General features: G+C 25.9%; 2 protein-coding genes across 2 annotated transcripts in view; one reads left to right on the forward strand and one right to left on the reverse strand.

Annotated features, from left to right (window-relative positions):
• Nucleotides 1-6,267, forward strand: LOC135930572 (uncharacterized). The gene is made up of 5 exons (XM_065467403.1): nucleotides 1-229; nucleotides 271-446; nucleotides 614-668; nucleotides 712-869; nucleotides 4,649-6,267. Exons 1-5 carry the CDS (start codon nucleotides 136-138, stop codon nucleotides 5,426-5,428), a joined length of 1,263 nt encoding a protein of 420 aa, XP_065323475.1. The 5' UTR covers nucleotides 1-135; the 3' UTR covers nucleotides 5,429-6,267.
• Nucleotides 6,243-22,481, reverse strand: part of LOC135930571 (uncharacterized) — a 26,616-nt gene continuing 10,377 nt past the window's right edge. Inside the window, exons 2-9 of the mRNA XM_065467402.1 lie at nucleotides 16,803-17,255; nucleotides 15,965-16,423; nucleotides 13,604-14,212; nucleotides 13,338-13,438; nucleotides 11,233-11,398; nucleotides 10,664-11,113; nucleotides 7,018-7,392; nucleotides 6,243-6,401 (exon numbers count right to left, since the gene is read on the reverse strand). Of these exons, the coding sequence (XP_065323474.1) occupies nucleotides 6,373-6,401; nucleotides 7,018-7,392; nucleotides 10,664-11,113; nucleotides 11,233-11,398; nucleotides 13,338-13,438; nucleotides 13,604-14,212; nucleotides 15,965-16,423; nucleotides 16,803-17,232 (2,619 nt within the window). The 5' untranslated portion in view covers nucleotides 17,233-17,255 and the 3' untranslated portion in view covers nucleotides 6,243-6,372. The remainder of the gene's footprint in view (nucleotides 6,402-7,017; nucleotides 7,393-10,663; nucleotides 11,114-11,232; nucleotides 11,399-13,337; nucleotides 13,439-13,603; nucleotides 14,213-15,964; nucleotides 16,424-16,802; nucleotides 17,256-22,481) is intronic.

Raw genomic sequence — 22,481 nt, forward strand, 5'->3', positions numbered from 1 at the left:
TTTAGTAACCAGTCAGTTTTGAGTCGACAATTCAAATACGATGTTTTTAAAATATTTTTACAAATACCTAACCTTGTCTATATCTATCCTTAAAATCATATGTAACAATTTTCGTGTCACAAAACAAGCATATTGATGTCATTAAACAATTGCGAGTCCCTAGAATCTCTGGATATTAATAAATCTGATATTTACAATTTATCATCTAATTCCTTGACATTTCATGATAGTAAAAATATACGAGTTTTTCTTTATAGGACCATTTTATAGGACAAATATATAAGTCAGATTATCATTGTCATTGCCAGACTTCATTAGAAAATAATATTTATCATACTCCATTACAAAGAAAGAATATACTGCTGAAAAATTATAAAACTAAAGTAAAGGAATATACAAAAGAAGATCTCAAACAAAAGCAGAAAATTGAACAATTAGAAAATGAAGTATGTTTTAACCTATGATAATTATAGATTTACTGTTAATAAAATGAAGCACAAATATACACATACAACATTTGATTCTTAATATTTATAATTATTATACATTTTCTATTAGTAGAATAAAACAACTATATTCATACAACAGTTAACTCTATTTCTATTTATTAAAGATTGTTAGGCTCAAGAACAAACTTGATATAATTTGCCCAAACTATACAAAATTAGGTTGAAATAAAAATATCTACATATGTTTCATAATTATTTTCAGAAGATACCCATTTATTATTTAAAGAATTAACTGCCAAGCAAAATATTATAAATAATTTATTGATCTCATTTAAAAATGATATTACATGTTTGAACAATTACGAAAAATATATTAAAGGCTTATACAATTCTCAATATTTGAAATATAATAACAGCATGGTAAAACTATTATTACATATTGTTGTATGTTGCATATTTGTATTTTTTATTAAATATTTTGAAAAGTATCATTAAGATAAATTTTTTTTGAAGGTTTGTATCTTAGTCAGTTTAAATTTAAAAATGATACATATTTTTTTAATTTTTATATTTGATAATTTAATTTATATAGAATATAATTAATTATTCAAACATATTAATCAATAAAATATAAATTAATAACTTAAAATTCTAGCTTTACTCTAATTGACATTATTTTTTGCTTATTTACTTTACTAAACAAAAACTTGGGATTATAATACATTTGAAATAGAATAATAGAAAACGATATAATTGAAAATGACATAAGAATTCAATCATGAGAATCCATAATTAATTATTTTATAAAAAAATTCTTATTTATATTATGCCCTTGTCATTACCTAATGAATTGAATATATTAAAAAAAACTTTAAAGGCTACATATCTTCAACACATATAGACATAGGCACCATTTATAAGTTGTCACTCTATTGTATATAGGCAGATTTGTTTCAAATCAAAAGATAATTTAATTTATATAGAATATAATTAATTAATCAAACATATTAATCAATAAAATATAAATTAATAACTTAAAATTCTAGCTTTACTCTAACTGACATTATTTTTTGCTTATTTACTTTACTAAACAAAAACTATACATTATAATACAATTGAAATAGAATAATAGAAAACGATATAATTGAAAATGACATAAGAATTCAATCATGAGAATCCATAATTAATTATTTTATAAAAAAATTCTTATTTATATTATGCCCTTGTCATTACCTAATGAATTGAATATATTAAAAAAAACTTTAAAGGCTACATATCTTCAACACATATAGACATAGGCACCATTTATAAGTTGTCACTCTATTGTATATAGGCAGATTTGTTTCAAATCAAAAGATCGCCGAACCTGGATTCTATCCTAAATTTGTCAATTTTCTAGGATTTAAGATCCTGACCTTAAAATGTGGATCGTGATCGAGATCATTTTTTTAAATATTAGATCCCAATCCTTTTAAAAATTATTTTTTTTACTTAAAAAGCAATAAATAAAATATAAATTTTGAAATTTAAATATTAATTAAAAAAAATATCTATCTACATCATATTTTATAAACCACCATTCTACCAGATTTTATATTTCAACAATCCCAATTTTTTTGTAAGGACAAGTTTTATTTATTTATTAATTATATTATAATATAATATAAATTCTAGGTTTTAATAATGTTCTCCATTATAAATTTAGAAGATGATACATCTACTTCTATTGATGTGATAGCAGATATAAGTGAGAATGAGAATCTTTTACCATTTCATAATTTACATAAGTATTTTACTTTATGTGAAATGGATGGAAGTAACCATACAATGTGCAAAATTCTCTTTATGCAAAAACAAGATATCTTCTTCAAAGATTAGCAGTTCAAACCTAAAGAGGCATTCAGAAGTAATTAATTCTTTTAAAAATACAATTTTTATTATTTATGAAGATCATAACAATATGCATATAATAAAAATTATAGATTTCGATGACAATAATATATCGGCATCAATAATTCACCCATAATTTAAGCTCAATTGGCCTTTTATTAATCTGCCACAAAATTTAAAGCTAAAAGAATGGTTAATTGCCCATTTAGAAAATATAGAGGGTCAACCATATGCAGATCCTTCAAATGAATGCATGGATAGATACAGTGGCGTCACTAGGAAGGGGTGCGCAGGAGCTCGAGCACTCTGAAAAATTTGAATAGCTCCCTGAAGCAAATTTTAATTTAATGGCTCCTTAATATCCCCATGAACTAAAAATAAATTTTTTTTCATTGCCTCCTTAACGATTTCTTTTATAATTCTATCAAGTAATATATAGATTTAATTTTATTATTTAAAAATTAATAAGACTATATAAATTTTTATTAAATGAATACTATTTTAATTATTAGATTAGATTAATACATATAAATTATATTTTCACTATGTCAGCTTTCAATCAAATTTGTATTAAAAATAGAATATCAATATCACTCACTAAATTAGCATTAACAGTTGAAACTTAATTGACTTTTATATTTAGATTTTTATATAACCCTAATTAAATAATATAATAATTTATTAATTGAAAATTAACAAATTTAATATTGTAATTAGCCGAGTTTAAAATCACTAATCAACTATAGTATTCATTTTTAAATTTAATTACCATGCCTCTTTCTAAAAATATTTTCAAGCTCCAAATAAGTATAAGAGATTTCTGTTAATAATCCTCTATTATATATAATTGATTATAAAATATTAGGTAAAATGCCACTTTTACAGACGTATTTGACAGTTATATAATAAATTACAGTTTATTTTTTAATAAATTTTACTAATAAATGCCTTTGATAATAAATATAAGTAACAGTTTGCATTAAATTCTTTAACGCTATCTAATTTAAATTATTATTAAAATGAAACATCTTATTATTCATTGGATGTAATAAATTAGATATCTTTTCTTCTCCTTTTTACGTGTTTTTAGGAAAGCTAATTTTTTCTTCTTTGAAAAATAGTTTTGAGTTAAATTTTTAATACGAGTATATTTTTGATATTATTACAAACTACTATTATTTTAAGATATAATATACCAACTTGAGGTGGTGCGACGATTATATATAAAATCTTATTTGCTTTCTTCATATCATTCTGTTTCTTATTATATAGTTACAAAATGTTTCATCTCTTTTATGGCATCCTTGCCATGTAAATAACTCAAGGCTTCAATATATTTGCATAATTTCTTATAAAGATTTTAAATGTTTTTCTGATATGAGTTAAGTTTATGTATCATTAAAAATGGAAGATAAATCTTTTAGAAATTTAATATCTCACAATAATTTTCTCGGCTACTTATCTAGCTTCCATCATATCATCTAAGAGGAAGCTCTAACCCCAATATAATTTGATGATTTGGATTGGTGGTTTGTATTATCTATTTAAAAGATGGGTTGACTAAAATTATTTCAGCATTACACCTCTACAAGAAGTTTTATAATTATGGAAATACTATATTAAGCTTGAAAAAATAATTAATTTAAATTATGAATACTTATGAAAAAATATAAATAAAAAATGAATCAACATTTTCTGGATTCAAATATGTTCTTCTTTGTTCTAAATTCCAGCAATGCTAAATTCTCGTTCAGAAGAAGCACTAGTTGCAGGAATTGCCTATATTTTTCTTGCTAATCTTGATAGCTTTGGCAAATCTCTTTCTTGTTGTTTCCATCAAAGTAGTTTTAAATATACAAAAAAAGTTTTATGATACCAAAAAAGGACATTTTAATATTTAATATCCAAAAAGTTCATAAGAACCATTTTTAATTAATATTTACTTAAAATGATTTAAATTTTTTAAGCCCATCTGCCCATTGCTTAAATTTCTTAACCTGCCCATAGTTTAAAATTTTTATAATTATTTATAATTCTGTATTTTTATTTTAGTAAATCTTCTTTTTATTGTAAAACAAATAATAATCTTAAAAATAGGTGATCATTTTATATAATTCGATCTTTGGTATCTTTAAAAATATAAGAGCGAGGTTGTGAAAATTTAACACTGCGCCTACTTTAGTTTTATGTAAATTACGCTCAAATCCCAATAGATCCTGGAGAATGATTCAACATGGAATGACCCTAAAAGCATATTTTTTTTTTATTACACTTTTTTTAGTATATAAAATAAATTATTTACTTGATAGAAAATGAAAGATACCCAACCAGTATTTCTCAAACTAAGATCAAATACAACTTTATTGCCTTCTAACATTGCCAGATTAAAGAAGAATCCTATGTTACCTTATTACCATAATCCAGCTAGCTCTCTCTGTGATTCCAAATCTACTGAAAGTAATGATACTTTAGCATTAAATCCCGTTTCAAATGACTTAGGTCACATAAAAGATTATAACAATAACCCAATAGAATCTAAATATTGTACAACAGTTAAAAATTCATATTTTCTTGGTAATGGCCCTTGTAAAGTCAGCAAATCTCTTCAGCCTCACTACTCATCAAATATTGAGTACCCATATCAAAATTCTCAATCTCTAATGGTCGACCCCAAATCAAGCTTTTGCTCTCACCTCTCGAACCTGTCTACAAAAACTAATTCTCTTATTATCTCCGTATCCGATCTCAATGATTTAACCCTCCAAACTTTGGACGAACGATGCTTAACCTTGGAAATAATGTCAGACAGAAATATTGAAATCGAAACGAAACTGAAATTCCTTAAAGATGTCATATTTCATTTACTGACAACCGCTTCTCATAAGGAAAATCATAGCCATAACCATTGCAATAGTTCTAACCCTGTCACTTCAGAGAATTGTATAAATAGTGATATTCCTAAAGATTCTATCCATAAAAACAATGGGACATTGAAAACGAATGTTAAAGATGCTCATATAAACGCACTGGCTGCCATACTTGGCTATGATAAAGCACAAGTGGCTAAGATTAAACAAAATTTTTTGTAAAACCATTATTTTATCTAAAACATTTTTTTTGGTTAAAATATGTGTTAGGTTAAACTTTATTTTTTAAACGATCGATAAAGGTTATAAATAATATATTTTGTCTTTTTATTTTGGTAGTTATAGAAGGTATTTGTAATTATAATTACCAAATCAAGATCAATAGATATTTTATGGGGTCCAATTTAGTGTTGTTAAATGGCTCGCGATTTTACCAATTTTAAATTAAGATTTTAGCCAAACTAATATTACGTATGCCTCGAAATTTCTTTAATAGATGTCCTAACTTTTTTGCCATCTACGAGAAAGTTTTCTAAACGTTAGTCTTTTTTTTAAAAAAAATCGAGCATTACAATACTAATCTAATTTCACAATGATTATAAGTAATTTTCAATTAAATTTTTTTTTTAAAAAAAAATATTGAAAATGATTAAATCTAGTCCTCTTCAAATGTAAAATATAGCTTTTCATCATATATATTTTTTTTTCATTTCGTGCAACACTTTATATGGGTCAAATAGGTGTACAACATAATATATATCGCAAAAAATAATTAGAGTCAGGATTTAAATAATTATTGCGAAGATTTCATTTTATTACCTATTAAATTATACTATATAAAACATATTTATAATACAAATTCATTAAATGATTTTAAATATTATTTACAAATCGGTTATACGCTATAAAATTCGATCCATATATTTATATTCCAGTAAATAATTAATGCAAATTGTCAAAAAAAGGTGAAATAAATTATGTATTAGAAATTATACTTGTATGCATTTTTTTTTTAAAAATATCTACCCAATATTGTTATTTAAAAGTGATTTGTACAAAATGAAGGTAAAATTTAATATTATAATATTATATGTTTAATATTTTATGTATACAATATAAAATTGAAAATGATTGCTGTAATTATGTGATAAGCTCTTATTTGATATTTAAAAATCGAGATCGGTAGCACCATGTTCTTGGGTTTATTTTTTTTTTAAAGAAAAATTGAATTTAAATATAAATAATTAATATTATTTACGTATGTTTTTAATCGGGGTTATGCCTATTCAAAACAAATCAAATATTAGTAGTAACGAATATTTAATTATTCGTTTTGTTCGAATTCGAATAAATTATTCGATTTGAATACGATTAATTACAATAATTGACGAATTATTTGAATAATTTGTTTTAGTCCAATCGAATTATTATAATGATTTGATCGAATATTTAATATGTTTTATAATAAAATTTAGTCACTTGTCGATAACCTACCTATCAATGTTTCAGATAATGTGATTAATAAGGTAAAAACGAATAATTCGAATCGAAACTTACTAAATTATTATTCGTATGAATACGAATACAACGAACAGTTCGTTGATTTTCGAAAAGACCTATGAAACTATGCAATATACACGATTCCTATGCATGATTTAAAAAAAAATGGTTAATCACAAAAATGTAGCGATCAACTTATGAGTCATTCATGCTAACCTCGAAAGAATAACACGACATTACATCACGATAGATAAAGTTAATAAGATTTAACTTATTTATTTAAAATAGCAAAAAAAAACTACTGCGCTTACTTTTGAGCATATTATTGTGATGCACTAAGAAATAGTGTTCAGAATTAGCGCTAAAACATTTGTATATTCCGTAATCGGATGATTTGATAGCTGGAATAGTGAGCGTAAATCCGCCATTTGTAATCTTGGCTCTCTTGGGCATAATATCTGGCATTTTAACACCGTCTGCTAAAATTCTCTTCCATTCTATTATACTTCTCTTAGTTTGCACCCTTATTTTCGCGTTTTTTACATTCTTCGCTACTTTAGCCGGGCATTTGAGAACCAGAGTGTCCTTCTCTTTAACATACGTGGGGTTAGCTACGACCTTTTTCTCGCTTTCTTTCAAGAACACCGTGCGATTCACCTTTATTTGGGTCATGTTTAACTTTGTTTCTTGAGTAATTGATATTATATATCAGAGTTGTTAAAAGTATCTCGATAAAAATGTATATTATCCAGGTATATTTATTTATAAATACCTTTAATCGATACAATTTTATTTTACGTTTAATTAACTATATTAAAAATATTTATATTTAATCCTAATTTTTGTAATAAATTTATTAGATATCTGTTCGAGTTTATTTATTTCTAATTAAAAACAAGTTTTATTTTACGGATATGAATGACTAAAATACGGTAAATTGCAGAGTTGTTAAAGTATCTAGATATAATAATGTGGTATCTGTTTCAAGATTGATTTTTTAAAAAGTATCTATATCGAGATATTATTATAGAGGTATCTGTATTTGTTTTTAGTTACTTTTTAACATACATTTTGATATACTTTTATTTAACGCTTTTTTATATTATAAATAAATATACTTGAATGCAAAATTTAATTTATTTTATATGAGCATATAATTTATATATATATATATTGAAAAATTTTAAGACTACTATAATAAAAAAATATTAAAACTTATATATAAAAAAAAAATATAAATATTCATTAAATATTATGTCCGAGTTTATCAATAAACCAGACAAATTTTGATATTACAATCAGGGACCCGAACCTTTATTTATACCGGTTCAGTTTAGTTATGGTTCAGTATGTAAAAAATTATAATGGTTACTGTTCGATTAGGGTTTTTAAGAAAAATTTTATAAAGTTTCGGGTTGGTTCAGCTAAAGGTTCATTACGGTTAGAAATTTTTTTCAAGATTATTTTTATTGAAGCAACACCATCGTATAATGATTATGAATATTATTTATTAAAATTATTGCCATCACTTAAGTTAATATATTGCTTATTTATAAAATAGATGAAATTCATTTATTTTTATGATAAGTATCTATGAATAATATACAATAATCATAACTCATTTCTAAATACATTATTTAAACGTGTAAGTAATATATTTTCTGATATAAGTCATATTTGTTAGTTGCACAAATTTTAACCCCAAAAAGGCTCTTTTAACAGAAATTGTGTTGCGGGAAACGCAAGTACTAAAAGAGCAAGTTTATAAAATTCTGGATATTCAAATTAAAACTGATGATTTTTTAGATTAATTAAATGCAACTAAATCAAAAATTGGTTATTTAGATATTTTGCATACTAAAATATAGGAAATAGGAATGCTCTAATACTATATGAAGCTGTTAAAAAATTGTGGATCAATTGAAGTCATAGTGAAAAATAATACATACTTTTTTTGGATATTAAACAAATATTTTGACCATTTAATAATTATAAAAAATGGTAAAATATGTAATACATCCCAAGGAAAAGAATGTTAAAAAATATAAAATTATTTTATTTTGGCTGTAACCGGTTTAACTTTTTACATTTAAAAAATTATTATATCGGTTCGGTTACGGTTCAGATATTTATAACGGTTTAGCGGCACATTCTCACTCCGGATACTTGATTACAATACATCTGAATCTTCCATTTTTATTTTCAATGGAATTGGTTAATTTTATTTTATTATACTAATTTTAAAAATTTATTTAGATTAATATTAATAGTGATGAAGAAAATAATCAATAAGTTCAGACGTTGTTTTTCCATGGCCAATGAAAATAAATCTCTGATAGTAAAATTGTCTTGTCTACCAAAAAATACGAAATCAGTTAGCATTACCTCAACTTGCAACATTTTAAAACATTTAAGAGTATAGATACTAAATTAATGTTTACATTTGTAATTTTAAATTATAAGAGAAAACATCAAACACTGTTAAAAATAAAAAAGGGAAAAGAGAATAAATCCATTAAAGAAAATATTGGACTAATCTCAACGTCCGATGATATTTTTCCCGACTACTTTAGATGAATTATAGCTGGCTTTTTTCAAATGTTGAAAATCCTTGATTTATAAAAATAATCAAAACATTAACACCACAAATAAATTTCCTGATATAAAATTGTTATTCATAAAATATAACACCACAATCCCTTCAAGCGCTATGGTAGAAAGATTTTTAGCGCTAAAAATGTTTTTACAGATAAATGAGGATGCCTTAATGACCAAAATTTTGAAAATATTTTATTACTGAAATTGAATAATTATTTATAATTATATATTTTCATATATTATAATATTAAAATCTAAAAATCATTATTTTAGTTATATTTTGATAAATGTGATATCGAGTCAATAAATTTTTTACCTCATTTCATGAATTTTACAATAGAATCCTAATTTTGGATTATGCAAATCTAAATTAGGGTAAAATAAAAATTGTATCTGTATCTAGATAATTTATTAGACGATGTATCTGTATCTAGATCCATTTTAGAAGTATCTTTTAACAACTCTGGTAACTTGTATTACAATTTTATAATATATGGTTTTAGATGATTAATATTAATGTTACTGATAAAGAAGAAGTAGAAGATAAAACAATCAATACAAGAAATTGCAAATTTTTCATTTACGGAAAATAAAAAGAATTTACACAAAATTAGTCGATGAAACTTTCAAAGTTTCCAAGTGTTACCAAAGAGAAACAGGAAAAAAATCGAAAAATTTAATATATCTTTTCAACACCTCCAAGAGGATATGGATATAAATTTTATCACCCATCAAAATTTGAATGATATTTTATAAATGAATGTTGTGATTTTCCTATATTTAAAGATTACCCTACTTACCTTCCAGCGTACCAGTTAACGATTTTCTTTTGCTAAAATAAGGTTTAACGGATGCTTTGGGGATGAAAGCTTTAATTTAAGTTTTAAAGATAAGTTGTCAATTTTGACATTATGCAACCTTATAATGATTATATTAAAAAGATATCTTAAATCTATCTGGAAAAATCAATTTTAGGTGCATCTATATCTAGATACTAATTAATCTATTTATCCGTATTTATATCCATTCAGTTTTACAGAAAAACGATTTGTCTAAAAAAGGAAGGTAGTTAGAGTTAGAACCCTATATCATATGGCGGGTCTAGCCATAAGACCGCCCAATCGTTTTATAACGTGATATTCACTCGCCGGTTATTTAAAAATAATTTGATTGGCTAGTTTATTGGTTCTTTATTTTGATCATATTATTTTTTAATAAATATGTATAAACCATCCAGTAAAATATACTCGCTCTGCTACTTAAAAAAGATAAAATTACTTTCACTTTTCGCTCATTTTATTTTTTTTGAAAAAATTCCTCAACAATCAACAATAGTCATGCGACGAAATATATATTTACTCGGTAACATATTTATTTGCATGATGTTTTCGCCCATACTGAGTTCCGCTTTCAATAACCTGATGGCTTTTATGAAAGTTTCAAAGTTCCAAGTGATGTTAGAACTCATAGCTTTTACTTCCACGAACGCTTGTTGATTATCGTCGTAGGGTGAGTAGCAAGCGTACAGTCCTAGGTCTTCCTTGGTTATATTCGACATGAAAAGCGATCCATTAGGTAGATATTTTGCTTTTTTGATCGGTTTTTGAGGTCTTTTTACTAATTTACTATGAGTGTCTACTCCCTTAATCTCCGAACTCGTTAGTTTTTTCCAAGGGGTATTTGGGAAGTTTATACCGTATAAAGGACAATTAAGACTTATACTTATTCCTGAGTTAGGTTTAACGCGAATTAAGATTTTGTCGAATAGAAGAGGGTTTTGTAATAACGGGGAAATATCCAATGGTGTGCCTGATTAATAGAATTATAGCTATAAAAAAATGTAGAAGAAATATGTCTTTCACCTAGGGATTTTACTTTAAAAAATATTAATACTTTAATCGATAATATATATTTATTTTTAAAAAAACCATTTTTCAAAAGCTTGTTATTATGCAGCAAGATATATCCTTCAAACTGAAGGTTCCTGTAAGCAGAAAAACATTTGTAAATTCCCAAATCTTTGTCTCGCACTTTCGAGATTACCCTCAGAACACTTTTGGACGGGGCTTTATCAAAGTTAGCTACTCTGCTCATCTTTATAATTAAATAAACATGTAATTATAAATGTGTTAATTTTTCAAAGTATAAAAATATTATCGCAAATTTGGAATATACAAAGGTCTCCAAAAGTTGGTTTATACTTTACCCTCCTTGATTTAAATTTGATTCGCCGCCCGCCTATGATTTTGGCGGGAAAAAATCCTCGTTTACCTATTGGTTTAAAAATATTTGCCCACTCACTTGTTCTTTCTTTTCAAATAATTTTAGCGCCTAGTTTGGTTATTTTATTTAAATCTTTTTTATAAAAAATAAAATAAGCTAACCCTGCCCATCCCGCTACTAGTTTAAGACTGCACATGCGTTGTTATATTTCTTTTTAAAATGTAATTTCAGATTTCCAAGTTTTATTTACTGCTCCATCCCGTATTAGAAAATAGGATTATACCTTTTTTCAAGAAAAGGTTCAGCTGGCTAGTAACCCTTTTCGCAAGAAAATTTATGGGCCCTCTACTCTAAAATTTTATATGTATATTTTTAAAAATATTATTAAATCAAATATGACGACCGGGTTAAAACAATTACAATATTAACGCGAATAACTTTTTAACCATTGAGCATAAACACATTAAATTTGGTGTGAAGATGTATTTTTGTATCTAATTTCTTATCATGTTTATCTTTTTAAAAACCTTTCTAGTTTGACATATCTTGCAAAACGTTTTTTATGAAAAAAATTATAAAAATTACCCCTCTAGCAATCCTTCGTTAGGGTCGCCTGGAATCTGTCCCCTTTTGAATTTAAAATAATTATAAACTGAAACAAAATTGCCTCCAACAAAATGAAGGATATAATCTTATCCTATATTGGTATACATTTTAAAATAAATGTCATATTAAATTAATTCCTGCCTAGTAAATAAATTGCCCGTTGCGCTAAATGCCGATTTTCACAAAATAATTTAATAATAACTTGATCATTTTGAAAGACAAAACGAGCTGTGAATGCCTTGGTTATCATTAGTTCCTCATGCTTCTCCTCTCAGCTAAACAACTGTTGCCTTGTATTTATATAATGACATCTAACTGTCGTATCAACTGCTGCAAAATAACTTATAACATGGGAAATAACTCATTGTAAACATTAGCCCCGTTATAATCTTATCAACGTTATCAAAAGGCCATATAATACCCCAGTTTAGCGACCTACCTTTGGCTTTTAGATTGGGACTTTCCCTGTATAGAATTCTTGGCCGTCTAATAATTCTACTTGACTTTGGTTTATGGGACTAATTTTTAAAAACAAATACTCCGGCCTCCCACCAACATATTAAGCATTTTAGGAGATGGGGAAATAAATAACTTCGACTTGGATATCACAATAAGGGGTTTTACCTCAAAATACCTCTCTAGAAGCCTATGGCTCATTTCTTGTGAAACCATTCCCCCCTGGTATGATTCCTTTTTAGACGCATTTATTTAGTCGATTTTTATATATATTTTTAGTACTTTCTGTTTAGAATGATTTTCTTATTCATAATATTCATATTTAGACTTATGTTTAAAAAAAACTCTTTTGTTACATAATGGTATATGATTTTATAAATTTTAATAGTACCAATAAAAATATTTTGTGTTTTAAATTTAATCAGTTATAAGTGGTTTCGCATTAAGATTATGCCTCTGAAAGGGAAGCCTATATAATAATATTTATGGCAAAATATACAGTTTTGTACAAATTTGATGGGAAAAAAAACATTTCCATAATTATTAATTTGTCTAAAAATTATTCGACTTGCAAAAATTGTTTAAATAACAATATTATTTATACATTCTTTTCAATTTTTACAAATCAAATAAATAAATTAGAATATATGGAAATGTTTTCTATTAAATCTGCACAACACTATAATTTTAGTTCGAATGTTTTATAAAATTAAATTAAAAACAACCCACTCAAGATTGTAGGTATTACCTTAGCCCATTTCATGTTAGAGTTCAAGTTATTAAATTTAGTGGAACAATTTAATATCGCTTTAGTGCCTATCTTGACGAATTGGGACCACGCTTTTACAACTTTTTGTAATTTTTTTTTATATAAAATGAATAGAAATAAAACATTAAATAAAATTATTTTGTATTTTTGAGGGATCTATTATTTAATTTTTTATTTATTATAGATTTAATAATTATAAAAATAAATATTTTGAAGATAAATGTTTTTTTTAAAAAAAAACTAACTTGCGTTCGGTGAATCTGGGACATTGATATTCGGAAAAAAATGTGGTGGAAAGGTTGGGAATTTTGGAAAAGGAGGTAAGGTAAAGTCCTTGAAATTAGGAAATTTTATATCTGGCGTTCGAAAAGATGGAAAAGAAAATCCTTTAAAGTCATCATCGATATCGTTTTCCATACTATCACTTAAATTTTCTGATTTGAATTCGTTTAACTCGACAATTATGATCTTGGATACCGCTAAAGAGTTATAAGAGATGGGAGGGCTAGATACACATTGGTAGGTGCCGTAGTCGGATTTACTTATGCGGGCAATGTTCAGGATGGGTCCCTTGATTTTTTTAACTTTATACGATTTAGGAATACCCTTTTTGGGGGATATACCAGTTTTCATATCAGCTATCTTTTCCCAATGCAGATCGTATTTGCTTTTAGGAGAGTTCTTACCGGCTTTGCTACCCGATTTTTCGTTCAGTTTATTACCAATTAAAGCGTTGAGCCATACAGTGCAGTCCAATTTTACCTTGGAGTTAAGATTTAAACCCATGGATTCTTTCCTATCGTAAAATCCTTGGCTAGAGTTCATTGAGTAACTATATCCGTTCGATTCAGAACCTTATATGATTTATACGAAGAATGTTTTTGTTAATTTTAATTATCAAAGAAATTTTAAATGCTTTCAATTTTTATTTCAAATGTAGCCTTTAGAATTAACTTTAAACACTGAAAAAGAATAAGTTTTATATAATTTGTATTCCGTGATCCGTGATATATAGCGCATATGCCCTATGACGTTGAATACAAGAGAGCTACGCTAGGTTTTCCTCATTTCCATCTAATTGGAACATAAGTTAATTGTGATGTAAAGTTAAAAAATATGAGGAGCCCTCTACACGTTTGTGGGCAAGCCGCACGTACTTGTACGCGTAACATTTCGAAAAATGTTACAGACGTCCATATGCTTTAAGAAAAAGAGGGGGGCATGGCTGATCTTAAGTTTAAATTTTTTAGTGTAAGTCTTTATGATTGCTATCATTATTGAGATTTAAGGTTCATAGAATCTGAAATAAAGATGATTAAATAAAAAATTTGCCTGGTCAGTATGATATAGTATTATTTTTTTGTTGATGATTTATCCATACAATACAGTATTACCACTTATACTTTCAAATCTTCCAAAAATTTTGCACCAACATTCAAATTTTTAAAAAAAATAATTTGATAAGTTTAAAAATTAATTTTAAACATTGGTTGTTAAAAAGGAAGAAATATTTTTTAATGTTAAACAAGTTTTACTGTGTAAATAAATGTTAGCTCAGATTAAAAAAATGTTATAGATAAACTTACAATTTCACGTTTAAAGTACATGTTAAAATGGGATGGCAACACGGGTAAGGGAGATAGGGGATCACGTCAGCCCTAAAAGGCAAACTGTAATATAATCAAAATGACTATAATTTTTAATAAATAATATCTATCTCATTTTATTAACTTTTATATCATAAAAGAATTATTAAAAAAATGTATTCTACTTTTAGCTATAATAATTTTTACCGAAAAGGAAATTTTAGGAAAAAATGAGGTAAACCCGGTGAAGGTTGTACCTATATACTATGAACTAAGAAATTCATAATTTTTGTTAATTATATATTTTTTATTAAATATTTATTTATGTAAAAATAATATTATAAAACTTAAAAATCAATTTATGGTCATAATTATCAATATTGAAATAGCTATCTGCATAAATGGCGCGTATGAACTTTTGGAGACTAGCGCGAGATCCTCATTATCTTTAAAATTTTATTTTAAGGTAGTTGAAACATATTTTTTTTGTATAAAGATATAATTTTATGTAGAATAAGATAATCTATTGTAATAAGATAGTTATTAGATTATTTGAATATTATTTTATTATTTTTGAAAAATTGTAGTATATTTGATATTGCTTTTAAGGGTTAAATTAAATCTATATATTTATTATATGGAATCCAGATCAAATTTTTTGTATAGCCAAATATTCTTAAAACCATTAGAATTAAAAACTCTAGAAGAAAATTTGAGCCTTCACAAGAACCCCGGGCTCATAAGATCCTCGGCCTCTTGTACTTTTGGGGGACAAAGTAATAATTCTAAGATTTCTTTTTTAACTAAGCGATCCACTTCACCCGACCATAAAATCCGGGACCCTTTACTGGACGATTAAAAAGGAATCAATACAAATTAGATCTATATGTTGGAACAATCTGGATGACCAAAAAAGTTACAACACTTTGCATATCAAAAACAAACAGAGAATATAAATAAGTTTTACTTAGTAATGATCGATTTAAGAGTTTATCAACAATAATATAAATATAATATAACCTTTTAGCTTTGGCAAAATCACGAAATAAGTTGATACAAATATATCTTTAGACTTTGACTTTATCGCTTTATTTTTTCTACCCTCGCACTGATATATCCCATAATCACTGACTTCGAAGTTAGGGATTCTCAATATTTCGAATTTTTTGTTAGTTTTTCCCTCCACCACGGCCTTTTTATTTAGCCGTTGCTTTATGCAAGGTGACGCGGGTAACAATTTATTCCAATCCAATTTACCGGGCTTATCATTCTTCGGATCATTCTTTGTCCAAAAAGAGCAATTCAAACTTTTTTGCTCACCGATTTCAGCGTACAAAACATGAGTGTTACCCTTTTGCTTTGTGACCTTACCTATATCCATGTCGGAACTGATTGTGTTAAGATTAATCTTGTCCATCTTGATAGACGATGGTGACTTTTTCGTGTCTTTGATCTTAATGACCGGAATTATTTTATCTGCTATAATACGAAAAATACATATATTAAAAAAGATCCAAATAAACTTTATGTATCATTGAAAATAAAAGAGATAACAAAAAAGATTTTTACTATTTAGGAAAGGATGATATTGACAAAAATAAAAAGTAAATCACTTTATTTATTTATGCTAATTTGTAAATTACTTGATTAGGCTAATAATTAGCTTCTAAGTCTTACCTAAATTTAAGCCAATTGGCATATTTTTGATTAAATTTATTAATCGAATATCAACTCTTTTTATAGTAATATTTATTTTTTGATTTTAGTTAACATTTCTCTACTATTCTCTTTAAACGTGGTATTTATTTATTGCGAAAGTTTTTAATCATTATCTTTCGAATGTTTAAAAAAAATTTACCTTTGAGGACGACAGAGATATTAAATTTTAGAATATTAACAATCGGCCCGCTTTTTTTAGTCTTATTTCCTATCCGTGGGTTAAATCGGCAGGAAAATATATAATCATCCCCTACCAATTGAGTGAAAGTTAGATTCAAATATTCGCCATATTTTCCCGAAATATCGGATTTAACAGGGGCAACGTTCACTCGTGAATTCATCATGTAACATCTGGATTTGAACCATACTAGTTTGCCATTTTTGTTAATCAATTTCATAGCTTTGATCATCTTGGAACAGTTAAGAACTGCACTAGCGCCATATCTCACTTTCACGATTTCATAAGTAACACTTTTGTTGTCCGAGCATCTATTTATAATTTTATGTGATTTAGGATTTCCAGTCGTTATCAAGGGCTTTTTAGTAATAAGAGGAATTTTGGTAGACATTTTCTTTAATTTTTTAAGATTTTCTAAAAAAAAATTTCGGACATTTTAAATATAGTAACTTAATTGATTATGTATGAAGTCAATGTTTAGAAAAAATATGCATATTTAAGGTTTATGCTTAGAACTTACTTTAATTTTTTTTTATATTTTGCATATGTAACACACTACATATTTTATTATGGCTAAATAAAATGCATTATCGGGGTTGCTTCATCTTTTTTAGATGTTTTTTTTTGTATTTACAGTGTTGTGCAAATTAAATTTAAAACATTTCCATATTTTTAAATTTATTTGAAAATAAAATTATTTGACTTGCAAAAAATTGTTAAAATAATCTATTATTAATAATCCTCAAAAAATGTCAATCAAATTTAACATAGTGTTTCTTTAACAAATATTTGTCCAATGATAATCATCATAGCAATTTTAAGCCAATAGTAATTCCCATGTGATTTGTAATATGGAGAATTTCTTCAATCTTGGGCTTGGTTTAGCTGATATGTGATGATGGCACTTTTAGAAATAGCAGTTTATATATCAAAGTAAATTTTTAATATTAATAAATATTTTTTAATTATTTTAGAATTAGAAAATCAAATATTTTATATTTTGAGAAACAGATTTTCCAAACTGCCTTGGCTCATTATATGGTAAGCACATAAAAATCAAAAGTCCTGCAAAATCTGCAATTTTTTTCAATTAATAAAGTTATATATATATAGATGTGATGATGGCACTTTCAGAAATAGTAGTTTATATCAAAGTAAATTTTTAATATTAATAAATAATTTTTAATTTATTTTAGAGTGAGAAAATAAAACATTTTATATTTTGAGAAACATGGATTTCCAAACTGCCTTGGCTCATTAGATGGTAAGCACATAAAAAAAATAGTCCTGCAAAATTAGGTAATTTTTGTGCATAAGTAAATATTTGCATCTCTTTTATCTTTTCTGAAAATTCGGCCTTTCTACATGCATTCCATAGTGTTGTATATTTCCTCATAACTTCATAATTGTAAAATGTATGTTATTCATAATTTATTATAACATTTTTGATTAAATGTATAAGCTTTTTGTTTTACATATATATAATTTAATTATGATTGAAGTTAACCTCCTATTATTTGTTAACTTAGAATATCTTATGTTTTAAATTTAATTTTATATTTTGTAACTAAGTAATAAATCATTTGGAAGGGTGGTGGTTTGTTTAAAATTAAATTAGGATAAACATATTTTCAGCTTGGTACTTTAATATGTATTCATGAATTTCATATAAATACCAAGAGCTAACAAGTAGAATGATAGGTAAATCAGATATTTCGGCTTCATTTGATGATAATTTTGAAAATTTTTCCCAATGGCAAAATAAAGTATGTACATATTAGAAAGATTTACTTTATATAAACCCTTACATCAGACCTATTTTTCTGGATCCAAGATAAAAATAAATTATTCTGGGTTATCCTGGGCCTGGAAAATATTTTTCACAAATAATATGGACTTGGACGTAGCTTGAGAAACATTTTTCAAAATTAATATAGTCTTAGATTTCTGAAAAATTTTTAATTTTAAATATGGGCTAGAAATTGGCCTGAAAATTTCTTTTGAAGACATGGCCAGGCCGGTTCAAAAACCAAGGCCCATACAACTTTCATATTCTGATTGTATTTATAAATGCATTGTGACTTTTAATATATTTTATTTCAGTTCTCAACTATCAAAATTATTATGGTCTTTGGTGGGTTTGAGAAAATTTTCGCAAGTGTATGGACCTGGCTTGGGAATTTTTTTAATATTAGGCATAGGTATAATATTTACCACAGGATATTTATATGGCCCTCAGGTAAAACCTAATTTAAATATATTTTTATTCAAAAAAATAGTATTCACTCTTAGTCTTAATGGGTTGGCCTTTGTCTAAAGTAGGGGTGAGCTGGGTTAAAATAGAATAAAAAATAGATATGGTTTTTAGAGATTTACCTTCCAGGTTTAAGGAAAAATTTTGAAAATTACTATGGGTTGGCCAGGCTTGAGAATATTTTTTTATAAAATTATTATAGGTTGGGCTGGGCTTGGAAAATATTTTTATAAATTATATTGGGCTGGGTTTGGGGAAATAGTTTTAAAATTATTATGAGCTTGGGCGCTTGAGAATTTTTTTATTATTAACTATGGGTCAGATATTGGCCTAAAACAAATTTTTTTGCATGCCTGGACTCGGCCTGATCAAAAAACCAAGGCCCATGAAAATCTGAATTTTGATTGTATTTTTAAATTCATTATGATTATTTAAATATTTTATTTTAGTTCTCAACTACCAAAATTATTATCATCTTTCATTGGGCTTGGAAGAATTTTTTAAAATTATTATGGCATTGTACTTTGCATGGGAATTTTTTTTAATATTAAATATTAGGTATCATAGGCGTAGCCAGAATTTTCTTAAGGGGAGGGGAATTAAAAAAATAGTTATGGCTTCGCCCCCAGACCCCATTTTGGGCGGGGCTTCTGCCCGCTTTTCCCCGTCCTTCGGCCGGGTTACTTTAGTCTATATATAGTCATAAAATATTTTTACAAGATAGGAGGTTAATTTTAATAAAAAAAATAAGCCTAGAACAGATATGAAATATATTTTTAAAAGTTTATATAAAATATAATAAATTACTTGTATATACATTAATACAAAAGCATGGTAATCACTTATTCCAAACAAGTATAAGGAGTTTATTTATAAAAAGTAAGTAAACGTATAGTTGATATTTCTCTATTATATAGAATTAGTTACAAAATAATAGGTAAAATTCCACTTACAGACATATTTGACCTATTACAATTAATATTTTAACAAATTTTACTAATCAAGGCTCTTGATAATAAATATAGCAACAATTTGCATTCAATTATTTAACGCCATCTATTTATTTTAAATTAAAAATGATATTAAAAATTAATCTTTATTTTATTCATCCCACTTTAAAAGATATTTTCTGATGTCCTTATCAATATTTTATATGTAAAATATATAATTCGCTATATTGGTAAAAATTACTTGATTGTCATATGATAATTGATAAAATTAGATATACTGTAAATCTACGACATATAATATTCCACTGTTTGTATTGTGCTTTAATTTTTTTATTTAATTTATGATTTAATTCAATAGTTTTATAATTATATTTTACTTTTATTAAGATAAATAAATTAAAATTACTCACTTTATAAAAAATAATATTTGATATATTATATTATTTAGTAATTTTATGGATCTATTATTAATAATTATAATACATTTCACTTTTGTCTTAAGACTTATCTTTGGCTTATATTCCATTTCTTAAAAAGCATTTATGATTCACTTTTTTTATATATAAATGCTTTTTTCCAAAAATGTATAAATTATGATGAATAGTTTTATAAAAAAATATCAACTTTTACATTCTTTCTTTCAAATTATTGTTTAAAATATTTGCATACATTTTTGGGGGTCAGGGAGTAGAGAGGACTAAGGGGGATATTTCTTATTAGCTTAAAATGATATTCATAAAAAGTGATAAATTTCTGAAGGGGGGGGGATTTCTCCTTGCCCCCCCCCCTCCCCGGCTAGTTAGGTATAAGTAATCAGTAATATTTTACAAATAATATTGGTATTATCAAGTAAAAGCTTTAAATTTATTTTTACTCAAAACATAGTATTTACACTTAGTTTTAATGGATTGAACCTGGCCTGAAGGGGGAATGGGTAAAAAAAATAAAAATTGGATATTATTTTCAAATAACAGGTAACAATATCATAAAAGTAAGAAGAAAATTATCATTCCCCATCATTTTTGGAGTTATCTACTAGTATATTTATATATTCTTATCAACAAATTAAATAATTTTATTTATAATGAATAAAAAAATATGGAAATTAAATCTGCACAACACTGTATTTTAGAATTTAGAGCGCAATCCCGTAATAGAGAATTCAAATAAAGGCGTTTAAAATAAATAGGAAATAGATTTCAAATATTTTGAAAAGTATCATTTTTTGAAGAAAAAAAAATGTGTGAATCGTTCTTATATACCAGAGTTACAAAAGAAAAAAAATAATCATTATAGCTAAATTAAATATATTGATTTAATAGTTTATAATCCATTTTAAATTGATAGCTGTAATGTGTTTTTTTTTCCGGCAATATATTATTTTTACAACTTTATTTCATTTTTTGAGTGCGTTTTTAAAATTTAAAAATACAAGTTTGCCAAAAATTTATTCCAGCATGTTTAAAATACCTATATTAGGAATTGTAGGTAATTTTACCGTTAATTTTCAAGTCATTTATAATCTATGTCAAAAATCTATGGTAAAACGAATTTTAATTAAATTAAGTTAGAAATTTTATGATAAAATTATCTAAAATTCATAGGGTAGGTTATTCCAAACATGATGGCATACATTTCCGGTAAAATCATCTTAAATTTAATAAAACGTGCTCAAAAAATGATTTAAAGCTGAAAAAATAACACATTGCCGGAAAAAACACATTACCTCTAACATATATACTCTCATCAAATTTAAAATAAAGTCCCCCTAATGCTGCACTGCATTTATAGTAAGCGCGATATGGTCAGGCAATGCGAAATTAATCGTAATCGAATCGCAACATATGTTTTTTACGCTATTAAAAATTATATTAATTAATAGCTTAATTATGTAAAATTACGTAGCGAAAATCGCGCTTACTCTAAATGCAGTGTAAGGCCCCATTTATAGTGACCGCGATGATGGTTACGCTAAGCGATGTTAAATAGCTAAACACTAGCATAGCTTTATAATTTAACGAGATATATTTTTACAATTCGATTTAAGTAGCGTGATATGATGTCGCACTATTTTCTTAGTTCACTGTAAACGAGGCATAAGACTTATTTATTAACAATTTATTAACACATCAATATCAAGTTATGATGATTTCACTCCAAATCGATATACTTTATATTAAATTTATATTAATCATTTACTCGGAGAACTCGCGACCAATAATGATAAGCACAAAATAATAAGAATTTTCATTTTTCCTTTTTCCTTTTTCCGTTACAAATATGAAATCAATCTTAGGTTTATTAAACTGGGAAATTTATTCTTATAGGTAAAATTTTGATGGAATATACGTAATGGAATGTATAGATAACTGAAAGATATTTAATCATACATTAGAAAACATTTAAAATTTATCAAAAATTGTCATTTGTTAAAAA

Source organism: Gordionus sp. m RMFG-2023, chromosome 5 (genome assembly GCF_954871325.1).
Source record: "Gordionus sp. m RMFG-2023 chromosome 5, tfGorSpeb1-WG-v2, whole genome shotgun sequence".
NCBI lineage: Eukaryota > Metazoa > Nematomorpha > Gordioida > Chordodea > Parachordodidae > Gordionus > Gordionus sp. m RMFG-2023.

Bases quoted from the DNA above. Each gene is read 5' to 3' on its own strand.
- LOC135930572 (XM_065467403.1), top strand. From the start codon at position 136: ATGTCATTAAACAATTGCGAGTCCCTAGAATCTCTGGATATTAATAAA. The intron at 447-613 runs GTATGTTTTAAC...TATTTATTAAAG, and splicing joins TTGAACAATTAGAAAATGAA to ATTGTTAGGCTCAAGAACAA. The intron at 870-4,648 runs GTAAAACTATTA...TTTACTTGATAG, and splicing joins TGAAATATAATAACAGCATG to AAAATGAAAGATACCCAACC.